General features: G+C 39.4%; 1 protein-coding gene across 8 annotated transcripts in view; it reads left to right on the plus strand.

Annotated features, from left to right (window-relative positions):
- Window positions 1–6836: 6836 nt before the first annotated feature.
- The window catches only part of map3k4 (mitogen-activated protein kinase kinase kinase 4), a 35182-nt gene continuing 24797 nt past the window's right edge, over window positions 6837–17221 (plus strand). For 2 of the 8 annotated variants that reach the window (XM_079854648.1, XM_079854650.1), the window contains exon 1: window positions 6924–7131. In XM_079854648.1, coding sequence (XP_079710774.1) covers window positions 7109–7131 — 23 coding nt within the window. In that variant the 5' untranslated portion in view covers window positions 6924–7108. Of the gene's footprint in view, window positions 7132–8631; window positions 8802–17221 lie in introns of those variants that run through there. The other 6 variants (XM_079854646.1, XM_079854647.1, XM_079854644.1 and 3 more) reach the window with 5 other exon arrangements.

A 17221-nucleotide genomic window follows, 5' to 3' on the forward strand; every position in this document is an offset into this window, starting at 1 on the left:
CGCAAAGACAAAAACTATTTAATATTTTACTTGTGGTATTTTACTTATGATAAATAGTTTTGTTTTTTTCCCTGAACAATTTTGAACTCCAATTCAAACCGAAGCAATACGTAATTGTCTTTGATGTGGTGTGGTGATGAAGCAGGAATTCCTTCTCAACTGGTCTGAAATTGTTTGAAAACAAACTTATTTTTATAGGGATTATGCATGCTTTAAAAGGTCAATCTAATTGACTAACAAGGTTGCAATTATTATAGAATTATCAAAGACAAAACAATGGAGTATTCAATTGTGTATTGTAAAAGTATTTCTCATATTTGCTCATATTTTCTTGGCATTAAAAATAAAAATGTGTGTGACATGTCTATCCAAGTGCCTTATATGACACTCTCCTATCAGTCTCTCCTGGTTCAGTGAGTTTCTTGAGCTTCAAACACAAACCTCCTGCTGCACCCTTTTTTGTTGTTCTCTCATCCTGGAATCATGAATTGACCTCCAAATACCTGTGCACTTCTCATCAGGATCAATCAGGCTGTGCTCTGAGGCAAAGCTTCATACCTTCAGCATGAGGTCAGAATTATTGGCAACCCTGGTAAGTATGATCAAAGAAGGCTGTAAAAAATAAATCTGCGTTGTTTATCCTTTTGATCTCTCATTCAGAAAATTCACAAAAATCTAACCTTTCATTGAAGTAAAATAATTGAAAGTGGGGGGTAAATCACATTATGAAATAAATGTTTTTCTCCAAAACACATTGGCCACAATTATTGGCATGCTTTTATTAAATACTTTTTGCAACCTTCTTTTGCCAAGATAACAGCTCTGAGTTTTCTCCTATAATTCCTGATGAGTTTGGAGAAGATCTGACAAGAGATCAGAGATCATTCCTCCTGACAGAATCTCTCCATATCCTTCAGATTTCCAGCTCCATGTTGCTCTTCTCTTCAGTTCAATTACCCCACTCATAGGGTTCAGGTCAGGAGACTGGGACGGCCATGGCAGAAGCTTCATTTTGTGCTCAGTGACACATTATTGTGTTGATTTTGATGTTTGTTTTGGATCATTGTCCTGATGGAAGATCCAACCACGGCCCATTACAAGTTTTCTAGCAGAAGGCGTCAGGTTTTGATTTTTTTATCTGTTGGGATTTGCTAGAATCCATGATACCATGTATCTGAACAAGATGTCCAGGACCTCCAGCAAAAAAATAGGCCCACAACATTAAAGATCCAGCAGTATATTTAACCGTGGGCATGGGGTACTTTTTATCCCTGTTTGCACCAAACCAATCTGGTGGGTTTGCTGCCAAAAAGCTCTTTTATAGTTTCACCTGACCATAGAATCCGGTCCCTTTTGAAGTTCCAGTCCTGACTGACAAATGAATATGCTGATAAGATTGTTTTTGGATGAGCGAAGAGGATTTTTCTTGAAACCCTCCCAAACCACTTGTGGTGATGCACTGAGTTGTTTGATAATTTTTTTAGGCTTTCTGACCCCAAGACTCAACTAATCTCTTAAGTTCTCCATCTGTGATCCTTGGAGAGTTCTTGGCCACTCAAACATTCCTCCTCGCCGTACATTAGGACGATATAGACACACGTCCTCTTCCTAGCAGATTCATTTCATCTTTATTTGATTGAAACATTATTGCCCTGATGGTGGAAATGGGGATTTTCAATGCTTTAGCTATTTTCTTACAGCCACTTTTTATTTTGTGAAGCTCAACAATCTTTTACTGCACGTCAGAGCTATATTCTTTGGTTTTACTCATTGTGGTGGATGATTAAGGGAATTTGGCATGTGTATTTCCTCATATTTATACTCATCTGTAACAGGAAGACATGGCTGGACAATTTCATGCTCCTAGTCACCCTGAAAAAAAAAAAAAAATGTTTTATATATATATATATATATATATATATATATATATATATATATATATATATGGAAATATACTTCAGAGATATTTTACTCATAAAAAGTTCTAGGGGTGCCAATAATTGTGGCCAACGTGTTTTGGCGAAAATTTTTTTATTTCATAATGTGATTTCCCCCCCACGTTAAATTCTTTTACTTCAATGAAAGGTTAGATTTCTGTGTTTTCAATCAATTTTTTTAATGAAAGATCAAAAGGATAAACAATGCAGATTTATTTTTAAAGCCATCTTTGATCATATTTACTAGGGTTGCCAATAATTCTGACCACAACTGTAGCTGCCCCACAGTCTATTGAGCTGTACACATTTTCCTATTTATTATAGGTTTAAAAAATAACTTAAAAAGGTAAGTAACCTGGTTTCCTTAAAGTAAAAATGTAAAAATGTAAAATTCAGAATGACATAGATTGACTCAAAATATTATGTTATCTGAACCACATAAATTATCTAAGGTGATTTAACAAAAGAAAAAAGTTGTGATAACAAATCTTGAAAATATTTTTTTTTACAGTGCTCTGTTTTCTCTATAACAAGACCTTGTTTCCCCAACGTTCCAGTAACACTTGAGCAAATGCCTATCAAAATCAGTGAAGTTTAAGATTTTTCATTTGACCATACATATACAGAATCCAGAGAAATTACAAATATGTTCAGATAACAAAATATTTTGAGTTTTTATTAAACCGATCTCCATTGTATTAACTCACATTTTTTCATTTCAATGACCTAAAAAATTAAGGCAACCAGGTAACATTTTTTAAGTTAAACCAACAATAATTTTTTACAGTGTAAACCTGTAAATTCAGTCACTTAGTCCTATGATTGGTGAATGATACATCCTACGGATGTGCTGGGATGCATCATCAGTGATGTATCCTGGGTTAACCGAGTGTTTCGGGTCTCACAACATCATACACCCTTGCCCAGGCAACCCAGCCGGGGTTGATCAAGCCCCGACTTGCGTCCCAGCAGCGTTAGCCCACGGATCTCCCCTCTTTATCCACAGCCAGCTAGAAGCCCTCTCTGCTGCTTCTGTTGCAGCTCTGATGGCTGTTTTCTTCAACGGCCCACTCATGCCCAGCCGGGTGTAGGATCTGTAGAGAGAGCGTCCATCAAAACCTCTACATCCTACTTTTACTGGGTGGCAGTGTCCTCTCCAATGCTTCTTCCAAGCGGTCTTCCCAGGACACAGTCAGTTCTATCAGGGCAAGCTGTTTCGTGGCCTCTGGCAGAATGATGTCAGGTCGCAAAGATGTCACTGCGATATGTGTCGGGAACTTGAGTTGTCTGCCTAGTTCGACCATCAGCTGCCTTTATGAATGACATGTACTTTCTGGGGGGGGGGGCACTTTGCTTGCACTCTGCCTGCACTTTGTTATAGCTGAGGAGACACACTCGGCCACTACCTTCAGCCTCTACCTCGTGCCGCCAGCGGTATCGGCCATCCCCCAGGGCCTTTGGGCAGCTGCTCAGGATGTGCTCAGATTTCCTCTCCCAGAGCAGAGAGGACAGGACGGTGTGTCAGCCTTGCCCCAGAGTTGGAGGTTTGCCGGGCTGGGAAGGGTATCATAAACGGCTTGGATCAGGAATTTTATGTACTGGGGCTCTGCTCGCCAGATGTCGGTCAAGGTAAACTTTCGCTCCATTGCACTCTCCCATCTCATCCAAGCCCCTTGCTGTCTCATGCCTGCCATTCTACTTGATCTTATTTCTCCCACAGCTGCTCTCACTTCCTCCTGAACAAGCCACCTTCTCTCCTTGCCCTGGGCCTTGCTGTACTTAGGCGATGGAAAGCTCCCGAAGCCTGCTCTTCCCTTCGCCACTGCCTTGTGCCTCAGCCTCGCCTCTGCCGCCTCCAGCTCCCTAATGGCCTTCCTAATTTCCTGCCTGTGCAGATTTCAATGCTTGCCGCTGAGACTTTTGGGTCTTTTGAGTCTTGGTACTGCAGTGCCTCTCAAGTGCGTGAGACTTTGAATTCTTCCGTGATGCTTTTGAATGGAAGCTGCAGAATGTTGTCCGTACAAGCTGCGCTGCTGATGCTGCGTGGCAATCCTAGCCACCTGTGAAGGTACCTGCTGATCTTCCTCTCCATTGCCTCTACTGATGTGACTGGTACATCATACACCAGCAGAGGCCAGAGAATGCGGGGCAGGATGCCGTGTTGGTAAATCCAGGACTTAAATTTTCCTGGCAGCCCTGACTTGTCTACTCTGCTGAGCCAGGTCTCTAACTCTGTATAACTGGACAGCTGGACAAGTCCCTGGTCAAAAAGTTTTCCCAAACTCTTGATTGGCTTCTCAGTAATGGATGGTATCGTGGTGCCATCCAGGGTGAAATGGAACTTGTTGGACACCCTGCCTCGCTTCAGGACAAGTGACCTGGATTTCATTGGTTTGAAGCTCATTCACGCCCACTTGATAATCCTCTCAAGACCTTGAAGTATCCATCTACTGCCTGGTACAGAGGATGTAGTGATAGTGAGGTTATCCATGTAGGCCCTGATGGGGGGCAGCCGCATGCCAGACCTTGTTAAGGGGCCTCTGCGCTCCCTCTCTGCAGCCTTCACTACCATGTTCATGGCGAGGGCGAAAAGAGTGACTGATATTGTGTACCCGGTGATAATGCCCTTCTCCAGCTGCTGCCAACTTCATGTTTTAGGCACAGATGTGACTTTCAATCTGAAGTTGTTATAATAGTCCAAGAGGAGGTCCTTGGTCTTGCTGGGAACATGGTACCGGTTCAACGTAGTCTCTACCAACTTGTGTGGTATTGAACCGTAAGCGTTGGCCAGGTCTAGCCACAGCACAACCAGATCTCCTTTCCCTTCGCGTGCCTCTCTGATCAACTGTGTGATTGGCATCCCTGGAGTCCCTCCCTTCTGTATTGATGTGTCGATATAGTTGTTCTTTAGCAGGAATTCTGTCAGCTGTCGAGATACGATGCTGAAGTAGATCTTGCCTTCGACGCTGAGCAAAGAGATGGATCTGAACTGCTTAAGGTTTGTGGAATTTTCTTCTTTAGGAATCCACACCACCCACAACAGTTTCCAGGCATTGGAGCAGTTCTGGGCAAACCTTGTAAACCTTGTACGATACTCCGCTCTGTACAGGAGCTGAACTGGCTCTGGCTGCTTTCACCACTTCTTGGATTTCTTTCAGGCTCGGCTCCCTCATATCGAAGTCGACTTCTGGGGCTGGTTGATCCAGAAGGGCCCTCTGGTGTTCCAATTCCTGGTTTCGCTGAGGATCCTGCAGTGTGGCGTGGAGATATTGGTCAACCTCCTCTTTGGAGCATGTGAGGCGTCTGTTTCGCTTGCTGCCAAGCAATTCCCTTGTAAAACCGAAGGGGTTAGCTATGAAAGCAGCTCTTTTCCTGGCTCTCTCCCTGCCCCGTCTCCTATGCCACTCTGTCCTCCACAGTGTCATGAGCTTTTTCCTGAGGATATCCGCAAGTGGTGGTTTCTCTTCCTCCTCTGCGCTCTTGAACTGCCTTGTGAGGGCCCAGAACTCTTGTCGCTCTTCGATTCATGATGTAAGGCGCTTTGCCGGATTTCTCCTCCTCCTGTCAAATGCTCTGCTCCATAGCTCACAATGACTGCGGACATAGCTTGCAGGTGGCAGTCGACATCCCCCTTCCACATGCTTGATATTATACGGGCGGTATCCTCCCCAAATTGGTGCCACTCTTTTATTTACTGGCTGGGGGCCATTTCACTCGCGCCTTTTGGACGACTCTGCCCGGTGGAGGAGCTTCTGGTGCTTGGAGGTGCTGGGCTCTGTGGGGTGACTCCGGGCCGGGCTCCTCCTGCGTCTCACCAGGGACAGACCCTGTGCGCTGCACTGTGGGCTCCTGCACCAAACACTTTGTCCTGGCCTGATGTATTTTTAGACCGCGCAGGTTTTGATGCATATGAAAATATTTGCATCAAAGTTTAATGGTATTTCTAACTATGTCAGTGTATGCTGTAAAAATTAGTAAGATTTATTCCCAAGTTTTGCACCCAATTTTTAAAGTAGACTTAGCAACTGTGAAACTAAGTAAAATCTATACAGTTTATTTTAGTAAATTAATCAAAAGTTGTAGGCATTTTTTTATTTTACATGTTAAGTAAATCTCAAAATATGATTATTTAAATAAATTGGAAGTTATGCATACATATCATTTGTTAATTTTATATCAAATTAAAATGTATGAGTAAATGTAATTTGATCATTTTATGAAAAACAAAATCATTAAAAGTGAATAAATCCAACTTCGATAATTTAGCAGTTGCTATAAAACAATCAACCCTTGTTAAAAAAAAATTGAGTAAAAATGTCAGATTTTATTCAACATTTAATGTGAAATTAAAACCAACAAAATACACATAATAAACTAAAAGAAACATCATGTAGATCAGTGGTTCTCAATTCCAGTCCTCGTGACCCACTGCTCTGCACATTTTGTATGTCTCCCTTATTTAACACACCTGAACCAGATCATCAGCTCATTAGGAGAGATCCATGAACTGAACTGAGTGTGTCAGATAAGAGAGACATACAAAATGTGCAGAGCAGTGGGTCACGAGGACTGGAATTGAGAACCACTGATGTAGATCATGTAAAATAATGCAAATGCGTTTCATTATAAAATGTAATAAAAATGAACTATTATTATTAAAAACAGAAAATAGTTATTACTATTAGTATACATTTTCATCTTGTGTCGCCTACCGAACTTTGAGCAAATGATATGAATGAAACATGTCCTTTAAATGTGTGCTGTATAAATGTGCATTATTATTATTTTAGCACTCATGATGCGCCCCATGTCCTAGAAACGTCAAATCTGGGATCTTTTGTGAGGGGTTTTTCTCTGCAGTTCCTGTGTGCGTCTGCACGGGGCGGCCGTGATCCGGTTGGTGGCAGCGGGTCTGGTGTACTGCACGAGCTGCCGTAGACTGTGTGTGTGTGTGTGTGTATGTCACTCCCTCATCAGCGGCTCGCTGCTGGAAACATGGCGTCAGTGCACACACGGGCGAGCCTCAACTCTGCAGACGGATAGAGAAATAAAGTGTGCACCGGGACTCATATCATACACTAGTCTTTGCAAAGTCGACCTCTATTGTCCTGGACATGTTCTGATTCATGCACGGGTGAAAGGAGAGCCATCCCGTCAATTCATAGCCGGTTATGGAGCCTCCGGATGAGATCAGGTAAGAGAAGCGAATCCGAAACAGTGGCTGCGTGTTTGAGTCTGTGTCTGTATGCATATAATATATAAATATATATATGTGTGTGTGTGTGTGTTTGTGAGAGATCACGCAACTATACAGCCGGGATTCAGGACACGCCGCCAAATAGTGCACCCATTGAGACCGTATTGGAGCGACTAGAGCGCATGCGCGTAACATCTTCTTCAAACCGCTAGTGAGGGGAAAACGAATCATTTCCGCGAATCGTTAATTTCAACAGAACTAATTTAGAAACTGATTCAGCAGTCTTTTTTATTTCACTTTTATATGTTTTATAAGCGAGCCATGTTTAATATGTTTTTAAAATAGATGTATTAATAAATGTTTATTGCAATTGTACGTATCACAGTTCAGTTTGTTGCTGCCATGATTTAGCTAATCAAAATCTTGGCTTGAAACGTTTTCTCACGTAAAATGCTGCTCATTAAAACTTTTTTTTTTTTGTATGTGTGTTGACAAAATACGGACATAAATTATAATTGTTAACATTTCTGCTATTAAACTTACTTTTTGTTCCATCAGGCGAATCCTCTGTTCATTCCAAATGCTTAAATGCATCTCAATAGGAATCACTTATTGGGTGCTTCTCATTTCTTATTTGTGCATCCTCGTTTCCTTTCATCGCTTCCTGTCCTCGCGTCTCAGCTTCCAGAAAATATTATTATTATTATTTTACTGAATACAAAATCTGAATACAACAAATTGGCATAAACAGTCAATATACAGAGAGAAAAAAACGCATGGAAGGCTCAACAACACAGAACCATATTGAATCCAAAATAAAATAAACAATAACACATAAAATAAATAATCATAATAATAATAATTAAAAACTACAACAGATTATACAAACAATTTATACAGTCTTATTGCATTTGTAATTCATTTCTGAAAATAGTAATAAACAAAGATAATAGGTATTGGAATATTCTTGATCACTCGAGCGTCACAAACGTTGAAGTTTGGTTATTTTAGAAATTAATAATACATATTTATTACTATTGTTAATTTTTTTTTTTGTTAATTATTGTAACAGTTGTAATTTAAAGACAGAGACAGTTGTAAAGGGGAGGAGAATTTGTCAGGTTTCTTGACAACAAAGACTTCCGCATGAGATAGCCTACTACACCTGACCTGTGCATCTTCACTCATCGCTCAGACTCCTGAAGCTTCCTCACTCCTCGCCTCCTCGCGGTGCACTTAGAGAATTGAGACGTCCTTCAAGATGTCTTTCTTTGATAGGTTTGAATACGAGGAAGCGTCAATTTTAGTATTGAGAGGCACCCATTATGTCTTGATACCTTACGAATCTGAAAGGTTCAATTCATTAATGAGTTGACTTGAGAACAGATTCAGTCCAGTTCATATCGGTTTCGTGAGCGGTTCAACCGAATCATTGAAAAGATCCGACTCACTAGAATGATTTGTTCACGAATCGGGCATCGCTGCAAATCGCTTCCTGCCACAAAGTGATCCTGCTTTGCAGCGCAACACTAAGCAGAATTTCACATTAAAGTTGCAAACTTTTATTTAATTGAAAACGGTTACCTCACAGCAAGCGTATGCATGATTACACCTGTTCCTGAGGGGAAAACTCAGTGTTAATGGAAACAAGCAGACCTGTGGGAAAGGTAAAGAGATTGTGCGTCTATGTGCAAGATCATTGTACTCCGCTAGCGCGCGAGTTATGTACGGCTTCTCTCTCTCTATCTCTCTCTTTCAAATTCGGCAATGTGCCTTTTAAAGTTTCAGGGTTGTGAAATATATTTTTTTTCAGTGTATTGTTATCCGAACTCGATATCTGGGTGTGATTAGAAATATTGAGACTGTCGGTTCAATGTTTATTTGCATCATTCCTCGAGTGCAGCTTGAGTTGCACACAACTCTTAACAAACATCACGCACACAACGAGTAAAGTTGGAAGTCAATCCGATATCAGGGATGAAGTCTGATTGAAAATAAAACATCCAGTCGGTAAACCACGAGTCCTGTGAGTCAGATTGACACACACTCCCTTAGTGAGTTGGTGAAATGTTTGGTTTGCAATTCCCAGAAATCACCTGTCTGCGCTCAACTGAGCAGAATTTCTTGGATTTGACGTGCAGCATCCGATTCTGGGAATTGTTTTTTTTAAAGCATTATTTATTCACTGATGTTTGTGGTTCTTTTGAGAGATATATGTGCACTGTACAGATTGTTCTGCCATCTTATTTTCCCACATATCTCTTGTTGGCCTGTGGCCAAATGCCTTTTTTTCTTTTCTTTTTGCAGTGCATTGCTGTCATAAATGGTGTTCAACCTTAATGTCTTCCTGCATTTGAGCCCTTCTGTTTAAGATAAGGTTCAGAAAGTTTTGTTTTCCCACTGCCATGTGCACAAGGCTTTAGCTGATAAACCCAGTGGAATGTTCTGGAGCGTTTTCATAGTTTTGTCTCTTATGACCCCACGCAACATCACCGAAAGTGTTTGCCCTGAACGCCCGGCGACAGCTTCTCAAGAATGCCTTGTTGTGTCTCTCTTCCTGCTCTCCCCGCCCTTCCTAGCAGTTCTTTGTGATAAACTGCTTTCTTTGGTAACTGTTAAGGATAGAGATAACTTGTTTAAAATGCAAGATCAGAGATTGTGCATTTAATTTCTTGTTTACTGTGTGTGCGGTATATATGAACTGGGACATCTATGAGGTGAACTTTAAAATCAGCATGCATGGCTTTTAGGGTGAAATTGCTTAGTGCGGCAAGAATGTATTTCTTGGCCTTCGGTGGTGACTTAAGGTTAAATAGTTGCCTTGGAACATTTTGGAATCCTTAGTACGTAACGTATGTTATTCAGAAATGTCACGGATCACTCTGCAAGTATGCTATTCTTCAGTATGGTTGCTGAACATGCACAGTTGACATTTTGACGTTTTACGTCATTGTATAGCACGCTGTAAATCCTATCCCTGCTCATTTATGACCACAAGCATGCCTCAATTCCAGGATGTGGTGCACTAAAAGAATGTTGACCTCACGTCCTGGTGGCACCCATGGCTGGAACTCATTAATTTATTTCTTTGCACAATCCATGGTCCAATGCTTCAGATTGCTGTCAGTCCCACGTCTTTTGTGACTTTTGTAGAGCTATCATTTCAGCTCTGGTTACCAACAAGTAGATGCATTGGGCCTCATTTACGAAATAAACGCATGACAGAAAACTGCGCGTTTCCACGCGAAACTTGGCATTTATCAATATGGACGTGAGCGGTGAGTGACTACGATCAAATCTCATATCAGCTCCCAGCTCGTGTACGCAAGTTTTTAACTTAATGTGAACTTGCTTGCAGCGTAGTAAATCTGGTGGAGAATTGTAATGAGAGCATTTTGTTAATTTAGATAGGTGGGTGTCTGTGACACATTAAAAATGACCACAAATGTTTTTTTCCCCCCAGATGTTTAGCTTTACATGCACAAATAGCAGCATAAACAGCAGAACATGAGGATTCACAACATCGTCACATCACGCTCCTGCAGCGCTTCTGTGAACCGAGAACAGCAGAATAAAATTAACTTTATAAAAGGAATAAAATAAATAGGACTACACAAATATATATCACTTAATTAATTTCAAACTTTTATAAGATACTTTGAAAAATATCGATATTCGGTACTGTTTTCGTTACCACGGGGAAAACTGCCACATATACTGCCATACAGATAATTTGTTATCACATGTTTTTTTGATAATTTGGGTAATTACACACAGCAGAGGGGGGCTTTATTTGAATCGTTAAACTAAATTGACAAAAAAACAAAACAGTAGACAGTCTGTAATAAAATAAGAACAAATAAACAAATTGCAAACGATTGCACAAATAAATACAGTAGAATAAAGAGACACCTCATGCGCGCACACACACACACACACACACACAGCATATCAGTTCTAGCGTTGCTTGCTAACTAGACACTACAGATATTCATCATCAAATCTTGCACAAAAAAACCCCATTATATTGCACTTAATTTTAGCGTTTACTCTCCCTTTCGAGCACCATGGGCAAAGCATGCTGGGAAATAGAAATCCCAGCCCAGTTTCAGTTAAACTTAAGTTCGTCTAAATTAAAAGAAATAATTTCATAAAACTCAAAACAAGAAAACATTAAGAATAATAAGTTGATAATAATACAAATGTATTATTAATAACTTAATTTTAATTTCATATATTTAAGTTTATTTAAAATATATCAGTTCTGTGAACTTGAAAGAAAAAGTTAATTTGACTGAACTAGTTAGTTTAATTTAAGTTTGTCCTACTCAAGCCAATTTATTATTTTGAGCATTAGAGTTTAGTGTAGTTTATAATGTAGTGTTATTTCACAGCCAAAATAGTATCGATTATGTATGAAATATTGGAAATGTGATCAGCCCTATTAGCTCACACAGCTGTTCTCTGAAGCCAAATCGGATGCACTTTTGGTTTATCTGCATTTGTCTGATTTTTCTTTCCTCTTTGCGAGGTTAGTATTTTTGGTGTGTATGTTGGCTGAGCACCTGCATCTTTTTGGCCAGCTGAGCTTCAGCCCACTGTGTCCTCTTTTTGACTTCAGGAAGGAAGTGCCGAGATGTAACGCATATCATCCTAAAGCGATCACTTGTCTAGCTAAACTCTCAAAACAGTCTTTAGTTTCTCATGTAATATCTTCAATTATGCTTTCAATTGTCCAGAGAGGGTGTGCACCAGGGGTGGAGGTTAGAATAGTGACTTATGTTGAGTCCTCCATGCAGAGGTATTACAAGGTTGGTGGTTTTTCATTGGTCCCTCATGCAACTCTCACTCCATTATGGTCCACATGCTCATGTCTTAATGTAACACACACACACACACACACACATACACAAAGTCATTTTGCCTTGCGGCCTCAAATGGTCATTATGTGGACACAGGAAATGACATTGTACAAATCTGTGGCATAGTGATGGGAAATAGAGCAAAGCTTGTTTTAAAATTAGAGGAAGTCTGCTTTAGCATTCCTGGAACTCACTTTTCATAATGTGACTTTGTGCTATTATGCACTTCATTCATCCACAGCCAACATCATTCACTCCATGCACAAGTTGTATAGGCTGCAATTATAGCAATGAATCATAGATCTAATTTGTGCCTATCGAGATCTTATTTAAGAGGCCAACATTTAACTCAACAAGCAACATTACTTTTATCTAGTTTGAGTCAGGCAATTTATAGGAAACATGAAGACGTTTTGTTTTCTTCCAGAAATATTCTTAGCATGGAACTATGCATATGTTGAGACGAGGATGCAAATCAATAAGTCCGAAACCTCAAAGTGCTGCTTTTACAATAAGGAAAATGTGCAGGAATGGATGTCTTCTGGATCTTGATAGGCTTGCTAATACAGTTTAGTAATGGCCTGAGTGCATCACTCTTGACTGCGCAGTACAATATAATTCTTGCAGCTAGGTCAGAAACACCAGTTTACACATTAGTAGACACTTATCCAAAGCAGCAACCGTGCATTCGATTTACATATTATGAATATTCACAAAATAACTGTTTTTGAAATGTTACAAATCTCTACTGTAATATCTGCACCAAAATAAAATAAGGTTAATTAAACTTAAACATCAATCAACAGGTGATCCAATGTTGTTCTCTTATTCTGGTTGTTCAGACAAATGGCTTGCGATTTAATTTGGCACTGCTAGTGATGCAGAAATTACCCAGCTCACTTTTAAATTTGTTTGTAGGTTCAAAACCAGCATATGCAAAAACCCAAACCAGAACCATTACACTTGTTCCTTACATAGATTGGATCTTCATGTCTATGAGAAAATATTGAATGTCAATTCCAAGAAATCACGAGCTCAGAGAATAACACTCAAGGGAACATCACAGGCCAGTGGAGTTGTTTACTAACAACATTCTGGATACTTTATTTCTAGTGCTTGTGGGGAAAGGTCATACGGATGCATGTTTGGTGCCTGGGCTGCAACTAACAATTTTGATAATCGATTAAAACATTTTGATTTCAAACTATGCTGTTCTTTCGAACTTTAGTCATCAAAGAAATCTGAAGAAACGATTCACGGTTTCCATGAAAATGTTAAGCAGCACAACTGTCGACATTGATTATAAGAAGAAATGTTTGAGTGCAAAATCAGAATAATATTTTAAATCGTAATAATATTTCACAATATTAATATTTAGAACAACTGTGTAAGTGCTCATTTTACCGGAATAAGAATAGGCCTATACCATTAAAATGTGAGTGCATATGCTATTTCCGTAAAAATTCACTTCATTACTTTAAATCTTTGTGAACAGTGCATGCATAGACTAGTTGATCAATAACATTGTTTTGATTGATAACTTGTTGCAACACCTCTTGGTACCAAACAGAAGTGGATGGATGATTGGTCTTCGGTTACCTGTGTGTCAGTGGTGACCTATAGGGTCCAATCAGGCTTTTGTTGTGTCTTGCACGGCCTCAATCAATAAGCTCAGCAGGGTTGTTGTCTGCCTGTTAGAGAAGGAAGTGTGTGTGTGTGTGTATGTGTGTGCGCACACATGCCAGCGATACCAAAGCATTGCTCACAAGGCCTCATGTCAAAGGTAGTTTCTGGCATGACTTACTGGTTGTTCCATGTCATTGGTAACATGATGTCCCAATGGGTTTTGGCTGAATCTATGAACATCCTTTGAAAAACTGTTCTATTTATTTCTATTCTCTCCTTTGTTCATTGTTAGTTCATGTTTCCTCTGAAAAATTGTTGGATTTAAATTTTTTTCATGGGAAAAATAGTCAGCTTATTGCTTTTCTGCTTTTCTGAGTGAATCTTATAAAATCTTGTCAATAAATGACAAAGGAAAAATCAAAGGAAAGAAAAGAAAGAAAATTTGAAAGAAAATAAAGCTGATTTAAGGACAATTTATGAAACATTCATTTAAGATGATTTTAGTAAAAAACAAATGTGTACAAACAGGATGATTTGTTGCTGTATTACAGTAATAATGAGATTTTTAATATATATATATCATGCATTGCAGTAGTAAGAAAACACTGTCATTTGCAGGAAAGCGTTTGCTCAATTGTAAAATGTTTTTGAAAGAAGTTTCTTATGCTCACCAAGACTGCATTTGTTTGATCAAATGCACAGTAAAAACAATATCATTGTGAAAATTTTAATTTCCAATTATAATAACTCTTTTTCTATTTTAATATATTTTATAGTGTCATTTTATTCCTGTGATGGTAAAGCTGAATTTCCAGCATCATTACTCCAGTCTTTAGGGTCACATGATCGTTCAGAAATCATTCTAATATGCTGATTTGGTGTTCAAGAAACGTTTCTTAATATTATCATTTGTAGCTTTATATTTTTATGGATTTTTTAGGATTCTTTGATGAATAGAAAGTTCAAAAGAAGATAAAAATATATATATATATATATCTGTCTAAATCAGGGTTTCTCCAACTCGGTCCTGGAGGGCCACTGTCCTGCACAGTTTAGCTCCAACCCTGATCAAACACACCTGAGCAAGCTAATCAATGTCTTCAGGATCACTAGAAACTCACAGCTAGAGTGTTTGATCAGGGTTGGAGCTAAACTGTGCAGGACAGTGGCCCTCCAGGACCGAGTTTGAGAAACCCTGATCTAAATAATGTAGTCACTTTTGATCATTTTAATGCATCCTTGATGAATAATAGGATTTCTTTAAATAGCAAAAAAAAAAAAAAAAAAAAAAAATTGGCCCTAAGCTTTTGATTTATTTCTGTATATATGTTTTTTTTAATTCTTTTAATTTTGGGGAGAAATTTTGACTTAACATTGCAAATTCAACTGTCAAGTTCTAATAAAGAGTTATACACATTTTCTTTACTGGGAAACTTCATGGGACCTTTTTTTTCTTCTTTTTTTTTTTGAGCGGCCCAACTTGTAAAGGGCTTGAGACAATGTTCCCGATTACCCCCTGCCTGACAACACATCTTATTACATTAAAATATCTATATACAAAATATGTGGTATTGTTGTCAAAAGTCTTAAAAATATGAATAGTTTCAGCAATATCATCCATTCCTATCACCAGCTGCAACCAGCCATTAGATGTCGAGACAGTTGTTCCACGTGCCGCTCGCACACAATGAAGCGCTGCGGGCTGCAACAATGACTCCAGTGGCGGGAGGGGTCAGAGGTCACGGCCCTCTCTTGACTGCAGCGAGGCAGATGTGGTCAGCTCTGTTTATGGCCCTCGTCAAAGGCTGTAACATTCCTCTGCTGTATAGTTTGTTCCTGATAACCTTGGATGAGCTATTCAGTGGACCTGAGCTCCATATGCAGCCGTAAATCAACAACATGTATTGCTTTTGTGGGTTATGGGGTTGCACTCGGCGCTGCCCTGGTGTTCCTGCGGGTCGGGTGCTTTTGAATGGGGTGATAGCAGCACAGAGGCGGAATTCTCTAGACCTTTCCACTCTAGTGCTCAAGCAGCGTTCAATGAAGATACGTCATGACAACCATCCAAACAAACAGCCAGAGCCTGGGTGATTTCACCATTTCCTGTGTCATTCCTGAAGGGTTTGGTAACAGTTAGACTCTGCCCAGGGCTGCACCTTCAAACACAAACATTCTGTCACTCTCCCAGCAAGCTTTTCAGAGTTTTACTAGGCTGTTTGAGCCTACATTTTTGCACAAAAACACCCTGAAATGCATGCAACTAGTTTGCTTTCTGTAAATGTAACTGCATATATTTACTCTCAGAACTTATGGGAACTCTTATTTCTTGTGTTGGTTGGGTTTTTATGAATTATGACATTGCAATGTTCATTACTGAAAAACTCACATCAGTTTGCAGTGTCTGTAAATGGTAGGGCTGCATAATTGTGATATGGCTTAGTGCGACTATCAAATCGTAAAGGTTGCGATTTAATTACATATGTGCTGCATGTTTGATGCATGGTTTACAGTAATTGTTGGTCCACACAAACTCATCTCTGCATGTGCATTTCGGGTTGCTTTATAATGTGCATTTGGGAATGCTATATGCCCCAAACATCTTCCCAAACTTGTATTGAGAAGCGATTAGAAACAACCTGTTGTCTAGTAAAGATAAGGTTTAAGTACTTCTTGCGGTTTATCTTCAAAACAAAAACTCTGTGGTTTAGCCTAGCGTTTGAAAATGAAGAAATTAAGACAGACATAAATATTAGTACTGTAATTGTACATTTGTACTGTAAAATAAATTGGTATTATTAGCATTATTATTAATAATAATATATTTTCTCAACTCGTTTTTTTTTTACAGTGAAACGTTACAATAGTAATATTTCAAAATGTAACTACATTTTAAGAATTTATGGTTGCACTTTATTTTACTAAGGAGGTAGGCCTACTGGTTAATATAAGGTATCTACATGGGTTAGGTTTAGGGTAAATTGTACCTAGTTATTACCCAGTTATTGCAATTACTAAGTAAATTATATGTACATGGGGAACAGGAATGTAAAATAAAGTGTTATCAAATGTATTATTTTATAGGCATATCTGATATATTATCAGAAAATGTTTGGCCAAATTGTGTAGCCCTATAAATAAGAACGGCAAACATGGAGCTTTAAAAGAAAATCACAATTCAAATTGTTGTTATTTTTTGGGATGTGAGTAAGCTAAATGTAAATGATGGGTATTGTGGTGGTATCCATATGTTAAGTGGCGGCAACGGTGGGGTGCGGGGAGTCGGGCCGTCTGTGTCTGAATGTTCTGGCACGAGGACCACAATACCCTGCAGCAGGTGTCTGGGAGGACTTTTGGTCTGCCTGGAGACTCCCTGGGGGATTGTGGGGAATTGATGTATGTGTGAGGGGCAGATGGATGACTTGGGCTTTGCTCAGAGTGGTCTTTGTGAGTGAAATCACAGATTAAGTCAACCAAAGTCTGACCCCACTGTGAAAGTGATCCTTTCCTTCATTGTTTGACAATGGCCCCCGTATCAGTATCATTTTCCTCCCACACAAACACACAGACATGCACGTGTCCAAATACACCTACATACACAG

The sequence above is a fragment of the Squalius cephalus genome (assembly GCF_949319135.1).
Source record: "Squalius cephalus genome assembly, chromosome: 21".
NCBI classification, from domain to species: domain Eukaryota; kingdom Metazoa; phylum Chordata; class Actinopteri; order Cypriniformes; family Leuciscidae; genus Squalius; species Squalius cephalus.